Consider the following 18,932-nt stretch of genomic DNA (forward strand, 5'->3'; position numbering starts at 1 on the left):
AACTCAAGAATCTGCATTTTAATCAAGAGGCCCAGGGTCCTGATACAGGTGATCCTAAGGCCCATGAGTTTCCATAGATGACATGGGAGAGTGTGCAGGACCTTGAAATAAGAGTCCTACTGGAGAACTCCCTGGCAGTCCAGTGGTTAGGACTCCGTGCTTTCACCGCTGAGGTGCTGAGGGCACAGGTTCAATCCCTGGTCGAGGAACCAAGATCTTGCAACCTGCGTGGCAAGGCCAAAAAAAAAAAAAAAAAAGGAAAAAAACGTCTTACTGAAGAACTGAAACTCATATCAGAAGGTTGTTTGACCTCAGGCAATTCCGGAATCCCGGAGAGGCAGCAGGTTCACAGAGGAAATCTGCACTCTGCTACAGAAGAGGATTTAATGCTAGGTTAAGATGACTGTCATGTATTGCATATAAAAGGAGGTTGTGCATTTTTTTGTAGTACATATTGATGAAATGTTTAGGAAAAGATTATCAAATAAATGTTACCACACCATTCCACACTGGCGCGTATTTATTTATATATATGTGTATCCACACAAAATGAATGGAAACACCAAAATATTCAGTTGTTATCACTCTACCTGACAGGGTTACGGGTAATTTAAAAAAGGTCTTCTTTCACTTTGATATTTTCTTCTGAATTTTGTGCAATACATGTTACTTTAATATAAAATAAAACATTTCAGGAAATAAGTAATCATAAAGAAAGGTCTTGAAAGATCAGTCCAACTAGCAGTTACTTCTTTGTATAGATGAGGTCTTAGGAAAAGTTTACATTTGGTAGGTTTTTAAAAGATCCACGTTTTCTCACTTGGGTGATAAAAGAATACGATTCATGTTCAATATACTTGCACATTGAGTGTAAAATTGAAGAAGTTGGATCTGTCGGGTCCTCCAAGGCCGGAAGCTGCTTAAAGGAGTTTCTGTCCATTGGCGCCGAGCTGCTTTGGGCACTTTGCATCTCGTGCAGGGTAAGCAGAGATGGAGGAGCTGAGGCTCCAGGCTGTGGGGAACCGAGGGAGGGACAGGGCACCTCAAGTTCTTCTGACAGCAAAGCCCAGGGGAGCCTCGTGCATCACAGGGCCAGGCAGACCTGAAACCTAAGGGGCAAGGCAATCCACAGCTGCTGATTTAGCGTACAGGCAGCTCTACCCCCAAGCCACGTGTTCTCTGTTTCAGATGAGAATGTTGACGTGCGGGCAGCACGGTTTCAAGGGAGGCATCTGAATATGTGTGTGTATTTATATGTTTACATATAAAAGATATATATATATAATGTACGTTTTCTAGAAAGTGCAAGCAAATTTCTAAAGGTAGGCGAAAGAGTGTTTCCAGGCAGCCTCTCCAGTCCCGGCAAGCACGGTACAGCCTTCCGTGGGGCACACGCTCCTCGCTGAGGGCCTGTGGGTGCCCCGCGGGGTGAGTCCTGCATTGGGTCCGGGTTTGGACCTGCCTTGGGTTCTCCTGGGCAGTTCCTGAGCTGCGATGACAAGGACGCCAAGGGAAGGCGTCTTGAGCCGCCCTCGCTGGGACCCTGGCCTGCATCCTTGGGCTCCCAGCCGGGCCTCAGGGTCTCCACAACTGAAAGAAAAAGGAAGAAGAGTCGTATTTACTTCACAAGGTTTTTGTGAGCCTTCCACGCACTAGTTCATGAGAAGTGCTGAGCCCTCACAGATGAGTAAAATGGAGAAAACTTTGCTAGAAATCCCAGCCCTGTGGTTGCCTAACCGCCAGCCGCTAAGAGCAGGGAGAGCCAAGCACCTGGCACCCACAGCTCCGGGCTTGCGCCCGCCGTGTCCCAACTCCCATCTCTCCTCGAAGCTCACCTGCAGGTCTTAGCATTTACTCCAGTTCCAGCTTTTCTCCTTCTTCTTGGTGTCACCCCCTCCTCCTGGGCAGGTTTCATGGGAAGGTCAGGAGCTAAGATGACGGAAAGGGCTCTGATGGTCCCCCATGGCCTTCACCCCACCTGGCAGGAAGCAGAGCAGACGGAGCTGGGGGGAGACAGCAGGAGCCCCCTCTTCTCCACAGCCAGGGGAGCAGGCCAAGTGCGTGGACCTCGGGGACCACAGAAACCTAAGGACTCAGGACAAAACAGGCGTCAAAAGAATGGGGAGGAATTGTGTGAAAATGGCTAAGCCACGTCAATCACTGCAAAACTGCCAGAAAAATCCTCATTTGATGAAAAAGCAGAGTAACTATTCCTTCTGTTCCGTACAGTGGGAAGGTGCATTTCACTCGACAGGACACAAAAATAAACTTGACAGAAGGAAAAAGACACTGCACAGCATGAGCGAGCTGCTTCTGGAGGAGGCCCCTCCCGCCGCGTCACACACGGGACCCGGAGAACTTGAGCTTCTGTGAAGTTCCATTCAGGGTGCTCGTCCTCACTGAACTCCCACAGCACCCCAGCCTGTACCACCTCCCCACCCCATGTGCAGCCCTGAGCTCCAGGCCCAGCTTCACCAGTCATACTGCCACTGGTACCAGTCAGTGTGCTTTAGGAAGGAGGTCTGAGGGCCCTCTGCAGAGAGCATTTGTCTGGCTTTGGGATCAGAGAAATGCCAGCCTCATAATAAGAGTCGGGAAGTGTTCCACTTTCTGGAAACACTTGTGTAGAGTTGGTCTTATTTCTTCCTTAAATGGATGGAAGAATACAGCAGTGGAACCATGTAGGCCTAGAGTTTTCTATATGTAATAAGACATTCTTTCTCTTTTAAAAGGCTTTTATATCCTTCTGAGTGAGTCTTTATCCACTTACTTCAACAGTGATTGAACTAGAACCGCTACATGCTTTGGGCCACACGGAAGGTCTCCAACCCAACAGTGTTAGAACCCAGCTGAAGTGACATGGGCTCAACTTCTGAGGCACCTTAAAAAGCTCACTGGTCTCTAGATTGTTTGTGAGCTATTTTTGTTATGTAGTCTTACAAAAGACAGGAGGATTGGCTGAAAACAGCTACAATTCAGCACTCTGTCACAGTTTAAAACCCAGATACCTGGCCAAGAAGCATATGAAAAAATGCTCAACATCACTAACCACTAGGTAAATGAAAATCTAAGCCATAATAATTATCACTTTAACAGTGGGTGACTGCTATTAAAAGAAAACAAAATGAAATGAACATGGGCTGTGGATCGTTTGGGCATGCCCCCTCCACCTTTCTCTAGCTCACTGGTCTCTCCCAGAAAAGAGCTTATACACTTGTCTGGAGCCTCAGTTTTTGCAACTGCTGCCCAGGGGACACCTTCAGATAGCCTGGCTCTGGTGGCCAGTGGGGCTTACACTTACAGTCCCATAGGGATGTATACTTTGCATTCTTTTAAAAGCTGCTGCCTGAGGGTCTGGCTTCCTGTCAGCTTGAATCCAGGTGCTGAGACCCTCCCCTTTGGGACAGGTCTTGGCACACACCTTTTACTGGGAGCAAGTAAAAATACCATAGGCTATTTGAGCTGCATGTAAATCAATGAACTGAGAACACACCTTCACGCCCTATACAAAAATAAACTCAACATAGCTTAAAGACTTAAATATAAGACATGACACCGTAAAACTGCTAGAAGAAAACATAGGCAAAACATTCTCTTACATAAGTTGTACCAATGTTTTCTTAGGTCAGTCTGCCAACCCAATAGAAATAAAGGCAAAAATAAACAAATGCAACCTAATCAAACTTACAAGCTTTTGTACAGCAAAGGAAACCATAAACAAAATGAAAAGACACCTACAGACTGGGAGAAAATATTTGTAAATGATGTGACTGACAAAGTATTACTTTCCAAGATACACAAACAGCTCATACAATTCAACAACAACAACAACAACAAACAACCCAATCAAAAAATGGGCAGAAGGGCTTCTCTGGTGGCGCAGTTGAGGACCCTCCTGCCAATGCAGGGGACACAGGTTCGAGCCCTGGTCTGGGAAGGTCCCACACGCCGCAGAGCAACCAAGCCCATGTGCCACAACTACTGAGCCTGTGCGCTAGAGCCCATGAGCCACAACTACTGAGCCCACGTGCTGCAATTACTGAAGCCTGCGCGCCTAGAGCCCGTGCGCCACAATGAAGCCATCGCAATGAGAAGCCCGTGCACCACAACGAAGAGTAGCCCCGCTTGCCACAACTAGAGAAAGCTCGTGTGCAGCAACCAAGACCCAATGCAGCCAAAATAAAGAAAGAAAGAAAGAAAGAGAAAAAAACACCCTGCTTTATTTAAAAAAAAAAAAATTTAATCTACTTAGTTCTTGCCTGTGCATTTTCTAGGCAGGCATAAAAAAAAAAAAAAAAAAAAAAAAAAAACAACGGGCAGAAAACCTAAATAGACATTTCTCCAAAGAAGACATACAAATGGCCAACAGGCACATGAAAAGGTACTCAACATTGCTAATTATCAGAGAAATGTAAATCAAAACTACAATGAGTTGCCACCTCACACTGGTCAGAATGGCCATCATTAAAAAATCTACAGGGGCTTCCCTGGTGGCACAGTGGTTAAGAATCCACCTGCCAATGCAGGTGACATGGGTTCAGGCCCTGGTCTGGGAAGATCCCACATGCTGCAGAGCAGCTAAGCCTGTGTGCCACAACTATTGAGCCTGTGCTCTAGAGCCTGCGAGCCACAACTACTAAGCCCATGTGCCACAACTACTGAAGCCTGTGCGCCTAGAGTCCATGCTCTGCAACAAGAGAAGCCACCATGAGAAGCCCGTGCACTGCAACAAAGAGCAGTCCCCTCTTGCCGCAACTAGAGAAAGGCTGTGCATAGCAATGAAGACCCAATGCAGCCAAAAATAGAAATAAATAAATAAATAAGTTTAAAAAAATCTACAAATAACAAATGCTGGAGAGGCTGTGGAGCAAAGGGAACACTCCTGCATTGTTGGTGGGAATGTATATTGGTGTAGGCACTGTGGAAAACAGTATGGAGAACAGTATGGAGGTTCCTCAAAAAGCTAAAAATAGAGCTGCCATATGATCCAGCAATCCCACTTCTGGACAAGTATCTGGACAAAACTATACTTCAAAAAGATACATGCACCCCAAGGTTCATAGCAGCACTATTTACAATAGGCAAGACATGGAAACAACCTAAATGTCCACTGACAGATGAATGGATAAAGAAGATGTGGTACATACATACAATGGAATACTACTCAGCCATAAAAAAGAACGAAATAGTGCTATTTGCAGCAACATGGATAGACCTATAGATTATCATACTAGGTGAAGTAGGTCAGAAAGAGAAAGACAAATACCATGATATCACTTACATGTGGTATGACAAATATGATGACACAAACGAACTTATCTACAAAACAGAAACAGACACACCGACATAGAGAACAGACTTGTGGTTGCCAAGGGGGAGGGGTGTGGGGGGAGGGACTGTTTGGGAGTTTGGGATTAGCAGATGCAAACTATTATATATAAAATGGATAAACAACAAGGTCCTACTGTAGAGCACAGGGAACTATATTCAATATCCTGTGATAAACCATAATAGAAAAGAATATGAAAAAGAATGTATATATATGTATAACTGAATCACTTTGCTGTACAGCAGAAATTAATTTACACAACATTGTAAGTCAACTATACTTGAATAAAAAAAAATAATAAGCTGTTTGGACAAGCACAAGATTTGAGAGACAACCAAGAGCTGGGGCAGGGTTGAATGACAAATTTCACCTCCAGCACAAGGCCACTCCTTCAAGACTGGGAGAGGTAGCTGTTTTATCTACTGTATAGAAACCAACACAGAAAGTCAAGCAAAATGAAGAAACAGAGGAATATGTTCCAAATGAAAAAATAAGATAAAATCTCAGAAGGAAACTTAATGAAATGGAGATAAATAATTTACCTGATAAAATTAAAACTAATGGTCATAAAGATGCTTACTGAAATGTAGAGAAGAATAGATAAACACAGTGAAAATTTCACAAGAGAGATAAAAAATATAAGAAAGTACCAAACAGAAGTAACAGAACTGAAGAATATAATAATTGAAAAATACACTTAAGGGTTCAACAGCAGACAAGATGAAGCAGTAGAAAGAATCAGTGAACATGAAGACAAGGCAGTGAAACGCACTCAATCAGAGCAGCAAATAGGAGAAAAATAACTTGTTACATACAAGGGAACTCCCATAAGACTATCAGCAGATTTTTCAGCAGAAAAAAACTTTTCAGGTCAGGAGGGAGTGTCATGATATATTCAAAGAGCTGAAAGGGGAAAAAACTTGCAACCAAGAATGCTCCACCTGACAAAGTTATCATTCAGAATTGAAGGATAAAGAGTTTTCCAGAAAGCAAAAGCTCAAGGAGTTCATCACCATTAAACCAGCCTTAAAAGAAATGTTAAAGGGGCTTCTTTAAGCTGGAAAGAAAGCTGTAAGACATTGAGGAAATTGAGAAAACAATCTCATTTACAAATTGCATCAAAAAGAATAAAATACCTAGGAATAAATTCAACCACGGAGGTCAAAGACCTACATACTGAAAACTATAAGACATTCAGAAAAGAAATTGAAGACGACACAGCTAAATGGAAAAATATTCTATGCTCATGGATTAGAAGAATATTGTTAAAATATCCATACTACCCAAAGCAATCCACAGATTAAAAGCAAGCCCTATAAAGATTCCAATGGCATTTTTCACAGAAATAGAACAAACAATCCTAAAATTTGTATGGAACCACAAAAGAATCTGAAGAGCCAAGCAATCTTGAGAAAGAAGAATAAAGCTGGAGGCATCATGCTCCCTGATTTGCCTATCTGGGATAAATCCCACTTGGTCATAATGCATAACGTTTTATACATTGTTGGATTTGATTTGCTAATATCTGTTAAGGATTTTTGCATCTATGCTTATGAGAAATATTAGTCTGTTATTTTTCTTTCTTGTAATGTCTTTGTCTGGTTTGGGTATTAGGGTAATGCTGGCCTTACAGAATAAGTTAAGAAGTGTTCTCTCTTCTTCTATTTTCTGCAAGAGATTGTAGAGAATTTGTATACTTTCTTCCTTAAGTGTTTGGTAGAATTCACCAGTGAACCCATGTGGGCCTGGTGCTTTCTGTTTTAGAAGGTTATTAGTTATTGATCCAATTCATTATAATAGACAAAGGTCTATTCAGATCATCTATTTCTTCTTGTGACTTTTCATAGAGAATTACTTTTTAAACGTTACTTTTAATTTCTAAAAGTAAATATATACTCATAAAAAATGTGGAAAACAAAAAATGATGGAAATCACAATTACTTTCCAACTCAGAAGAATTTGTTAATATCTTTTTTGTGTGTGGGGGGGGTACGCGGGCCTCTCATTGTTGTGGCCTCTCCCATTGTGGAGCACAGGCTCCGGACGCACAGGCTCAGCGGCCATGGCTCACGGGCCTAGTGGCTCCGCGGCATGTGGGATCTTCCCCGACCGGGGCACGAACCCGTGTCCCCTGCATCAGCAGGCGGACTCTCAACCACTGCGCCACAGGGAAGCCCTGTTAATATTTTTGAATATTTCCTCCCAGAATGTTTGTGTGTATGTGTGCATATATTTTAAAAACATAATTGAATTACTTTATAATATTTTATGCTTCCTTTAAATGTAACATTCTATTACCAGCATAGTTTTAGTCATTAAGAACTCTTTTTTTTTTTTTTTTTTTGCAGTACGCGGGCCTCTGACCGTTGTGGCCTCTCCCACTGCGGAGCACAGGCTCCAGACGCGCAGGCCCAGCGGCCATAGCTCACTGGCCCAGCTGCTCCGCGGCATGTGGGATCTTCCCGGACCGGGACATGAACCCGTGTCCCCAGCATTGGCAGGCAGACTCTCAACCACTGCGCCACCAGGGAAGCCCAAGAACTCTTTTTTTAAAAAAAATAAATTTATTTATTATTGGCAGCATTGGGTCTTGGTTGCTGTGCGCAGGCTTTCTCTAGTTGCAGTGAGCAGGGGCTACTCTTCGTTTCGGTGCGTGGGCTTCTCATTGTGGTGGCTTTTCTTATTGCGGAGCACAGGCTCTAGGCGTGCAGGCTTCTGTAGTTGTGGCGCACGGGCTTAGCTGCTCCGTGGCATGTGGGATCTTCCCGGACCAGGGATCAAACCCGTGAACCCTGCATTGGCAGGTGGATTGTTAACCACTGTGCCACCAGGGAAGTCCACTTCATCCTTTTTGAGGCTGCATAATATTCCATAGTATTTATATCCATTCATCTGTTGACAGTTATTTCCACTTTTTGACTATTGTGAACGATGCTGTTATGAACACTGGTGTTCAAATAGCTGTTTCAGTCCCTGCTTTCAATTCTTTTCAGTAAATACCTGGAAGTGTAATACTCATTTGTGTAAATTCTAAAGAAAAAGAGAACGGATGCATACACTTAAATATTAAAACGTGTGTTCAGAGTTGGACCTAGAAGGCCAAGTTGGGTGGATTGAGGTATGCCTGAAAAGCTACCTTAACTGTTCTATAATAAAACTATAGTTCCACTGACTCAAGGTATTGGGAAATTCTGTTTTCATGAGAGCTTATTATTTGGAAAGGTTCAAAATGAGAGCTTATATCTAAGAAACTAAACCTCCCCAATATCACCAATAAAAGGTTGGGAGGTTCTTCACTTTCACAGTTTCAATGTTTCCCCTTTAACTGATTGACTAGAGTGCCCTCATGTGTCTGTATTTTTATACTATGGTGGTTTTGAAAAAGATTTAATATTGGAATCAGAACTGGGGAGGAAATTTAAGTATCACCCTTTAAAAAGTTGAATGCATGTAAGGTCCCATCCCTAATCACCTTAAAAAATTTTTTTTTCACAGTGATGTAAATCACATGCATAAAAGACAATCTGAAATGTATAGCTACAATGTAAAGAATGAAAAACCACACCCCTTTTAGTGAGAAAGAGTACATTACTAGAAAGTCCCTGGATGCCCTTCATAAATTACATGAAGCTTACTCTCAAGAGGTAACACTGTCCTCAATTTAGTGTTTTCATCCCCTTGCTTCTCATTATAGTTTTAACACTTGTGTTTGCTTCCCTATATAGTATTTTTTTGGGGGGGGGTGCATTCCTATTTTTGCACTTTTCATAAATTGAATCTTATTATGTTTTTTGTGACTTGCTTTTTTTATTCTACCTTTTCAAAAAGCATGTTGATTCATTCGTTCACTTTCAAGTCTTTATGGTACTCCACTTTATAAATAGTCTTGATAGACATTCAGATTGTTTCTAGTTATTATGAATAAAGATGTTAGAAGATTATTCAACATGTTGCCTGGTGCTCATGTTTAACAGTTCCCCTAGGGTATACTAATAGGAATGCAATACATCAGTCTTAAGGGGTGCACATATCTAGTCTTTCTAGGTAATGCTGGTTTTTCCAAAGTGGATGAAGAGTAGCCCATAATAATTCCCTTTCCTCCAAATCGTTGCCAGCACTTGGTCACCAGACTTTTACATTCCCGCCAATCTAGTAGAGTGAAATGCTTTCTCATTGTGGTTTAAATGTGCATTATGATTATTCATGAGGTTGAGCATCTTTTCCATGTTTCCGTGTAATCTGTGTTTTCTCTCCTATGAAATGCCTATCATGTCTTTTCCCACTTTTCTATTGGATTGTCTTTTCCTTACTGATTCATAGGCATTCATTTTTTCTTTAAGGTGCTATTTTTTAAAAAATAGCAAGAAATAACATTGATGGAGAAGAGTATGCACAACACGAAAGCACTGTTTAAAGAATAATTTAAAATCAAACAACTGTGTAACCACCACCTAGGTCAAAAAATAGAATGTTCTCAACACTCCAGAAGCACCTCCTCTGACCCTCCATGATCACAGTCCCCTTCTTTGCTCAGAGGTAAATACCATTCTGACTTTTGTAGTAATTACTTCATTGCTTTTCTCTTTATAATTACATCACCTGGAAATGCATCCTGAACAACATAGTTTAGTACTAACTACTTCTGGATGTTAAAATGGATTCCCACAGTAAATATTCCTTTGTCTTTGGCTTCTTACACCCAGAACTATGTTTGCGAATTTCATGCTGTTTCATGTAGCTACTGGTTGGCCAAAAAGTTCCTTCAGTTTTTAAGCAAAAATAAAAGACACCATTTTTCATTTTCACCAAGAACTTTATTGAACAACCTATTTACCCTTTTGTTCCACTACCTTCTGCCATTTTTCAGGCAACTTCATAATTCCATCTTCCCAAAACTTTTTATCTTTTTGAGCAAAGAACTTTTCCGGGTGCCTTTCACAGGCTTCCAGGGAATTGAAATTTTTTCCATTAAGAGAATTTTGTAAAAACCAAAATAAATGGAAATCCTAAGATGCAATCAATGTCTGGTGAAAACAGCGGATGAATCAGAACTTCCCAGCCAAGCTGTAACAGTTTTTGCCTGGTCATCAAAGATACATGCAGGCTTGCATTATGTTGATGGAAGAGTATGCATTTTCTGTTGACTAATTCCAGATGGTTTTCTTCGAGTGCTCCTTTCAGTTGGTCTAACTGGGAGTGGTAGTTGTTGAAATTGTTTGGTTTTCCTGGAAGGAGCTCATAATAGAGAACTCCCTTCCAATCCCACCATATACACAACATCACCTTCTTTGGATGAACTCCAGTGATGTTGGTGTGGTTGGAGTTGGTTCACTTCGCTTGCCCCACAATCTCTTCCATTCCACGTTATTGTACATTATCTGCTTTTCATTGCCCGTCACGATTTGTTTTAAAAATGGAACGTTTTCATTATCTTTAAGTAGAGAATCACACGCGGAAATATGGTCAATAACGTGTCTTTCGCTTAACTTATGTGGAACCCAAACATCAAAGCGATTCACATAACCCAGCTGGTGCAAAGGATTTTCAGCGCTTGATCTGGATATTTTGAGTAAGCTGTCTACCTCTCGCGTGGTATAACGTCGATTGTCCTCCATTAATGTCTCGATTTGATGTTACCTTCAACTGGTCTAACCCGAGCGAGGAATTTTGCAAACCACTTTTGACACGTTCGATCCGTCACAGCACCGTCTCCACACGCTGCACAAATCTTTTTGTGCGTTTCAGCTGCATTTTTACCTTTCTTGAAATAATAAAGCGTAACATGCCGAAAATATTGCTTTTTTTCCTTCCATCTTCAACATTAAGATGGCTACACAAAAATTCACCAATTTTTATGTCTTTTTTAAAATGCACGCCGATATGACAGCTGTCACATACAATCTAACAAAACTTTCCAATGAAGTAAAAGACAACTAGGTACTGCTAGAGGCTGCTTACCTGAAAAAACGAACGAACTTCTCGGCCACCCCAACAGTCCGTTCATCCTGGTTGCCGTATGCCACCCAGTGCTGTTGGGGAGCTGTGCTGCTGCACGGTCTACCACAGTTCACTGAAGTATCGTCGCCTTGGACACTTGGGGGGTTTCCAGACTTCGTCCTTATTATTAACAACGTGGCCAGGAATATTCCTGTAGCGTCGCCGGGTGTCCTTGAGCCAGGTTTTCTCTAGGGTAAATACCACAGAGCGGAATTGTTACATCAGAAGTACACGCACCTTCACCTCTGCTTCACGACCCTCAAACGCCCAGAGTGGGCGCACGGCCTACGCCGCCGCCAGCGTCAGAGGATCCCCGCGGCCCACCCACGGCGCAGGTCTGAGCGTCTCATTTCCGCCAAGCCAGTGGGTGCAGTGTGTCTAAAATCCAACCAGCCTAAGCCGGTCCGTGTGGTTTTAACGCGACCCCGGGTGAGCACCGCGCCCGAACGCCTTCTGTGTTGACCGGCCCACCTGGATTCCTCCGTTTTAAAGCACTTGCCCAACTCTTCTGCCCACCTCCCACCGGGATGTCTGTGCTTTTCTCCAGGAGTCCTTGGGCCTCCCGGACACTAGCTTCCCAGCCACCACACGCCTCTCGGGCGTCTCCTCCGGGCCTGCGGCTTGTTTCTCTGAGAAGTTTTTTTCTTTTTTTTTTTCCACTTTAGTCAGATTCACCAGCCTTCTCCCGTTAGCACTGGTAGTACCACGCATCCCACCCCTTGGCCGTGAAGGCGGCCCACGGTTATCCCGAGCGCACGCTCACCCTTACCTTCCGTAGCCCGGCATCCGCCTCCCTCAAGCAGCCCCTCCGCGCGCGAGCCCGCCCCTCAGCGTCTAGCCCACTACGCCGGCGCCCGCCCTTTCTCGGGACGCAGCGCGCAGGCGCGCCCGCCGCCCCCTCCCCGCACCGCCTACTGCGCCTGCGCCGAGAGACGCCCCGCCCCCACGCCGGTCGCCTATAAATTCTCGGGCGTCTCCTCGCGAGAGCCTTGGTTCTCATGCTAGCTGTTGGGGTCGGAGGTCAGGGTGAGCGTGTAGCGGGCAGCAGGAGGAAGATGGCGGTGGAGTCGCGCGTTACTCAGGAGGAGATTAAGAAGGAGCCCGAGAAGCCCATCGATCGGGAGAAGGTGCGGGTCTGGAGAGGTAGAGGGGGCCCCTAGGCGGAGGGGCGGCTGGGAGGGGGCGGGCGTGCGCGGGTGGAGGGGAAGGAAGGGGCCGTGCTCGCTGCCGCCTGACTCGCCTCTCCCGCCCCCAGACCTGCCCGCTGTTGCTGCGCGTCTTCACCACCAACAACGGCCGCCACCACCGCATGGACGAGTTCTCCCGCGGAAACGTGCCGTCCAGCGAGCTGCAGATCTACACCTGGTGAGTCAGGGCCTGGCGTCGGGGCGGGGGTCGCTGGGGGCCCGCCTGTCGCGTTTTCAGTTCCTCCAGCGCTCGGGGCCTCTGGGCGCAACTCGCGGGAAGTCGGGGTCTCAGCCGTTGAAGAAATGGGTATTTGCTTATCTTGTGGCGCTTTTACGTCTGAGGTTGAAACTTTTGGGTTGTAAAGAATTGAGCCAAGGTTGCTGTCACTGTCGTGGCTGCTTGGTACGAAAGTGACACGTAGGTCGTTCAGTGCGGTAGCCTCCCCTTAAACTTGGTCGAGTTTGTGGTGCTAGAATAACATGGGGAGGGGGAGTGGCGCTGTTGGGTGATGGTTGTCGTCCTCGTAGAGCGTCTGCACATCATACTAAGCCTTAGGTGTCGTAGCATGGGAAAAAAACAGAACGGGGTGGTTTCTGTTGTGGTGCTTAATGGAGAAGCTTTTGATGTGTGTTTCCTGAAGACCTGCCCCTGAGCGTTTTCCCCTCAAGCGTACCTTTCCTACCCCGCGTCTGACTAGGAGCATCACATATAGCCAGCTGCATGCAGCTCCTTGGTTGGACATTATCGTGGTGTTTTAGTACTAGTAAAAGGTGTATAATTTTTAAAAATACATCTGGTGTGGTAAAATATATGATATTTGCCATTTTAATTGTTTAAGGGTACAATTTGATGGCATTAAATATATTCACATTGTGCAACCATTACCACTACTTACAAAACTTCTAAATTCCCCCCAGCAGAAATTCTATACCCAGTAAGCAGGAACAATGGGCATTCCTCCCTTACCCCAGTACCTGGTAGACAATTCTCTATGGCTGTATGAATTTGCCTATTCTAAGTACTTCATATAAGTGCTCTCATATCGGATTTGTCTTGTTGTTTCTGGCTTATTTCACTTATGTTTGCAAGGTTCTTCATGGTTTAGTATATAACAAACAGTCATTCTTTCTTAGGGTTGAATAATATTTCATTGGAGGGACGTGCTACATTTTGTCTGTCCACTTGTCTGTTGATGAACACCAGGGGTTTCCACCTTTCAGCGAAACTTATGTAGTATGATTCTAGTTCAGTATTGTTCCAGGATAAAAGTTCAGGAAGGTTGATTTAACTTATAGGGAAGAACTGTTATCAATTGATTGATGAACACCTCTGTTCAGATGTTAAAAGTCTATATTTCCTCCAACAAATTAAGAGTCCCTATTTGCCAGGTGCTTTGCTTAGACCCAGAGGGTATAAAGAGGGCACTGCCCCTCTCTAGAGTAAACACAATCTCAGAGAGAAAGCAGATGAAATAAATGCTAATTAAGACTTTAGGGTGGAGATGGCAGGGTGAGATTGTTCCACAGACTCTCTACTCTCAATCAAGAAAGAAATTACAAAAATTTCCTGTCCTAAACTGTCCTGTCCATAAACTGCAACCAAACTAGGAAAGACAACTTTATGTTATACCTCAAAATGGTGGCCAAAGAAAGACAGGATGGTTGGTGAGTGGTAGCACAGAGCCCTGCTGCCACCGCCAGAAGCAGTAATGAGGGAAGATTGGGAATTCTCAATTTGTAGAAGTATACTGAGGGGCCAAAGCAGGAGGCCTTAAGACAAGTCAAGGGAAAAGGAGTGAGGTCCAGAGGAGCCCAGCAGAAGCTAGCTGAGTTTGCTCAAGTCCAAGGCACTGTGTGGAGCTGTGGCAATACCCACACACCGCAGGAGTGATACATCCTGTGCTTGGGTGACCACTAAACAGGTTATTGGGAGAGAATTACGTAGATCACTGTAACAGGGTTCAATCAGAAACACAGACCAATAGGAGATGTAAAGAGATTTATAGCAAAGAACTGGTTCACGCAATTGTGGGGACTGCTTAGGTAGCTAAGTCCCTAGTCTGTGGTGCATACCCTGTGGTGCAGGTTAGGATGAAGGGCAGGCTGGAACTCTCCAGCATAAGCTGCTGAATTTCTTCAGGGAAGTCGTAGCTCTGCTCTGAAGGCCTTTTCAACTGATTGCATGAGGCCCACTCATTGATTGAAAGAGGTTTACTCAGATTATCTAGGATTAGCTGCCTTAAAGTCAACTGATTATAGACTTTCATCCCATCTGAAGAACACCTTACACAACACCTACCTTAGTGTCTGAATAACTAGGGGCTGTAGCTTCTCGAAATTGACACATAAAACTGACCCTCACAGTCACCTAGCAAAGGCTTCAAGCCCGAGACAGCTCTTGCATTTGTCGCCTGTGTACTCAGCCTTTAGACTGCTAATCAGAAAGCAACACTTGGCACTCCAGCTGTTGGTGTGGGGCTAGTCGTCAGCAGGTGGGAAGCCTGTGGAGGCCTCACGCTGTGAGGACTGACAAAAGGTGCAGAACGAATTCCCCGCGTTCATCATGAGCAAGATGACAATATGTGGGAGATGCTGGAAAGGAAGAGTCCTTTCTGGTACCTAAGTATACACTGTACGTACCAGGGGATGATTGACACAGAATAAACCTCATTAGAATGTCAGGTTACAAAAGAAAGTTGAGATGAGTTGGAAGCAACATACAGAGATTTGAATAATGAGAGGTTGAAATAAAGTTGTGATGGTGGAGATGGAGAAAAAAATAGATTTGATTTGTCTTTTGGCTGTGCCACGTGGCATGTGGGATCTTAGGTTCCCGACCAGGGATTGACCCCGCACCTACAGTAGTGGAAGCGTGGAGTCTTAACCACTGGACCGCCAGGGAAGTCCAGTTTGATCTGTCTTTAGGAGGTAGAAACAAGATAGAGATGGGAAGGACTGAACAACGCTTAGGTTTGTGACCTGGGCATCTACCTGGGTGATGGTAGTTTTGAGGGTAATACGAGAGGAAGGGCATGTTGTGCGGGGCGCACTGTTGAGTTCTGGTACTGGCATATTGAGGATCCAGCAGCAGTAGAGAACAGAAGCTGATGTGGTCACCGTGGATGTTTCTGTTCTCACTGCGGTTGAAGCCATGGTTCTACTTGAGGAGGACGTGGTAGAGGTGGTATAAATAGTGTGCAGAGTTAAAACTAGATGACGTCTTGGGTGTCTGATTCGCTGCTCGATGCTGTCCACTGGAGTTCTCACCTTTACCGGGGCCTTGTGTCCAGGGTCACTGTATAGCACTCTGCAGGCCGTGTTGCTTCGAGTTCCAAGTCCTCCGTTTCATGTTCCCAGTTGTCAGGGAAGAAAACAATTCAGAAACTTAGACTGTTGCTTCTAATACAAGATGCTTATATTAAAAGGTTTTTCCAGATTGTGCCATATTAGCTCAAGGGACTATATTAAATTCTGGGTTCAAATAGAAGTTGGCAGGGCAAGACTATATATTGTGAAAGGAGCCTATGCTTAGTCTTGAAAATGCCATAGGTTTCATTGGCTTTAGGAGTCCATCTGTTGTGAAACTCATCAGAACATTTAATCTTAGAAAGGAGATGCGAAATGATGAAAAACAATTATTTTAAGAATCTGGATTAATTTGGACTAGTTATCCTTAAGTGGGTAAATCCCTAGGCCAGTGAGGTGTTACACAGCAACAAAAGGTAGCATATGTGATTCTGAAGTCTCCTTTAGCAGGTTACCGGTCTGACCTTAATTCATGAAAATTTCAAACACTGAGGCTGGTAAGGGGAATATTTGGGGGCAAATAGTATTAGTAGGTGCTTTAAAATTAAATCAGTTCTAAGACCCTGACAGTTTCTAAGGTAAAGTTGCAGTTGAGACACATGTAATTAACTCAATGTGTGTCAGTATCCTTGGTTACATCATTGCTGATTAATCGAATGTAATGTCTTTTTTTCTAAAAAAAAATTCAGGATGGATGCAACCTTGAAAGAACTGACTAGTTTAGTAAAAGAAGTCTACCCAGAAGCCAGAAAGAAGGGCACACACTTCAATTTTGCAATTGTTTTTACAGATCTTAAAAGGCCTGGCTATCGGTAGGTAACTTTTCATTCTTAATTCCTATAATCTCTTTGATTTCAGTATGTTTTAACCGATAGGGATAATCCCGTCAACGAATCTCTTTAGTGGAGGGGGGAACCACAGATTTATACATCTTAGTATCTGGTTTAGATTAATGTAGTACTTACACTTTAAGTGTGCTGGAAGAGAATGGAGCAAGTCCGGCCCCACAGTCACTTTGTAGCACACCCTGGCACTGAGCAGCCGCCCTTTAACAGTTGGTCTCCTTCCCTGCAGAGTAAAGGAGATCGGCAGCACCATGTCTGGGAGAAAAGGGACTGACGACTCCATGACGCTGCAGTCGCAGAAGTTCCAAATCGGAGACTATCTGGACATAGCGATCACGCCTCCAAATCGGGCACCGCCTCCTTCAGGAGGGCGCATGAGGCCATACTGAATTTTATTTACTATTTCTTGAATTTATTTTCCATTCAGTTATGTAAAATAAACTTTCATTTTTTCCTCCTCCCCCTTTGCCATTAAGCCTTTAAACTCGAAACAAATTGTAATGCATCTATTTAGGAGTTAGATTTGGCTTTGCTGTGGTATGACTATTAATAGAAAGTCCATGTTTCATGTTCTTCTGTAAAATATGAAAAGTGCTCTTAGCGTTATATGTAAAACTGTATTGTTAAATATATGTTGCAGTCGCTTTGAGTGTGAAAGTTAATGGGGCATGGGTTCAGGGTTTAATTTCGTATTGGGGGCTTATGCTAAGTAGTGGAGTTGGTATGTTCAAGCCCATATGGGGCAGAACAAGAAAGCCATGAGATTGTATTAAATAGAGCAGGAGTTTGTCGCCCAGAAGGTTGTATGGAGTTGGGAAGAAGGCCTTTGGGAAGTGGGGGCGGGCAGCTGAGGCCACGTGAAGAAGCTGTCTGTGTTTGAAGGGAGCGGCCTGCCTGAATCAAGGTGTGATGACAAGTTAGAGAAAAGGAGAGTGGGCGCCCCAGTGACGTTTGAAAAAGGGTGAGGGTGGGGCATCCTGAGGGCAGGAAGTAGTATAGAGGAACACGGGTTAGAACTTCGGGTGAGGATGGAAAGGTTTACCTTGAAGATCTGAAAATGCAGGGAGGAATGAAAGAAGAGTCTTAAGATCAAGGGAGAAGGTCAGGGATGAGGTCAAGTTAAGGAGGGGATGTTCACACACCCTGTTCAGTGCTGGGGCCGACTCGTGCCTGATTTGAGAGGCAGTACGCACAGTGGTTATAACCAGTTGGGCTGAACATTTAAATCCTGGTTACACTAATAGCAACCTTGGACAAGTTACTTGAACCTGTTTTATTTGTTCGTTTAAAATTCGTAAAGTGGAGGTAACAGCCCACAGGCTTGTGAAGACTAAATGTTTGCAAAGGGCTTAGACTAGTGCCTGACATGTAAGAAACAAAGTTAGCTGTAAAGTAGAGTTCAGTCAGGACGGGTGCCATCTCTTCCAGGGCGCTGTTGCAGTCTCATTTTGACGTTTATAAAGTGTGCAGTATGTGATAAGGCCAATTACCTTTAGTCTGCTGCAGCAGCAGAAAATTTTGAAAATGTGTACAAAGTAAAATTGCAGTAATTTGATCTTGTACATACAAAAGCAGCCTTTAAAATCTAATGATTGTAGGATTGGGGTCCCTGGTGGAGTCAACAGGTGACAGATGCAAGCCTGGAACCCAGATCTAGGGCCTCTTCTCCACTGAAGTTTGTGCAAACCCTTAGATTCTTTATTCATTCACACTAGATAGGCTTGAGCTCCTTAAGTCACACAATTAACTTAAACGTAATTTTTTGGAGAAGAGGAGCCTTGATTACCTTCCTGTTTGTGGAGAAGGTACGTACTATGCAGATCAAGAAGGCAGGAACTCATTAAAGGACTTTGAAAGCCAACTTTTCATAACAGTGTGAACTCCTACAGTGGGGGCTTCGCCTGTAATTCCAGGCGAGTTGAAAATAAAGTGGTTTATTTGCTTGGTTCCAACGTGGAATTTTTTCTTTTTTTAGGTAAAATTGGTACATAACAATATATTAGTCTCAGGTATACAGCATAATTCATTATGTGTATGCACTACAAACTGATCACCACCACAAGTCTATAGTTACCATCTGTCACCATACAGTTGACCCCCTTTACCCTTTGGCCCACCCCTGCCCCCCTCACCATTCATAACCAAGTCTGTTCTCTGTATCTACGAGTCTGGTTTTGTCTTGTTGGTTTTGTGCTTTGAATTCTACATCTAAGTGAGATCATGTGGTACTTGATATCTTTCTCTAATTTCACTCAGCATAATGCCCTC

General features: G+C 43.9%; 1 protein-coding gene and 1 long non-coding RNA gene across 2 annotated transcripts; one reads left to right on the top strand and one right to left on the bottom strand.

Annotated features, from left to right (window-relative positions):
• Nucleotides 1-502: 502 nt before the first annotated feature.
• Nucleotides 503-12,250, bottom strand: LOC131743083 (uncharacterized). Its single transcript, XR_009331680.2, has 4 exons — nucleotides 12,096-12,250; nucleotides 11,288-11,514; nucleotides 1,836-2,085; nucleotides 503-1,590 (listed from the first exon to the last, which is right to left on the bottom strand). It is a non-coding gene; the product is annotated as an uncharacterized lncRNA (long non-coding RNA).
• A 5-nt stretch (nucleotides 12,251-12,255) lies between these two features.
• SAP18 (Sin3A associated protein 18) lies at nucleotides 12,256-18,616 on the top strand. Its single transcript, XM_059041499.2, has 4 exons — nucleotides 12,256-12,453; nucleotides 12,582-12,691; nucleotides 16,509-16,631; nucleotides 16,894-18,616. The coding sequence occupies exons 1-4, from the start codon at nucleotides 12,325-12,327 to the stop codon at nucleotides 17,051-17,053; spliced, it is 522 nt and encodes a 173-aa protein (XP_058897482.1). The 5' UTR covers nucleotides 12,256-12,324; the 3' UTR covers nucleotides 17,054-18,616.
• Nucleotides 18,617-18,932: the final 316 nt, after the last annotated feature.

The sequence above is a fragment of the Kogia breviceps genome, chromosome 16 (genome assembly GCF_026419965.1).
Source record: "Kogia breviceps isolate mKogBre1 chromosome 16, mKogBre1 haplotype 1, whole genome shotgun sequence".
NCBI lineage: Eukaryota > Metazoa > Chordata > Mammalia > Artiodactyla > Physeteridae > Kogia > Kogia breviceps.

Excerpts from the sequence above, each read along its gene's own strand:
- SAP18 (XM_059041499.2), top strand. The coding sequence starts at position 12,325 with ATGCTAGCTGTTGGGGTCGGAGGTCAGGGTGAGCGTGTAGCGGGCAGC. Across the intron at positions 12,692-16,508 it reads GAGCTGCAGATCTACACCTG|GATGGATGCAACCTTGAAAG; the intron begins GTGAGTCAGGGC and ends AAAAAAATTCAG. Across the intron at positions 16,632-16,893 it reads CTTAAAAGGCCTGGCTATCG|AGTAAAGGAGATCGGCAGCA; the intron begins GTAGGTAACTTT and ends CCTTCCCTGCAG.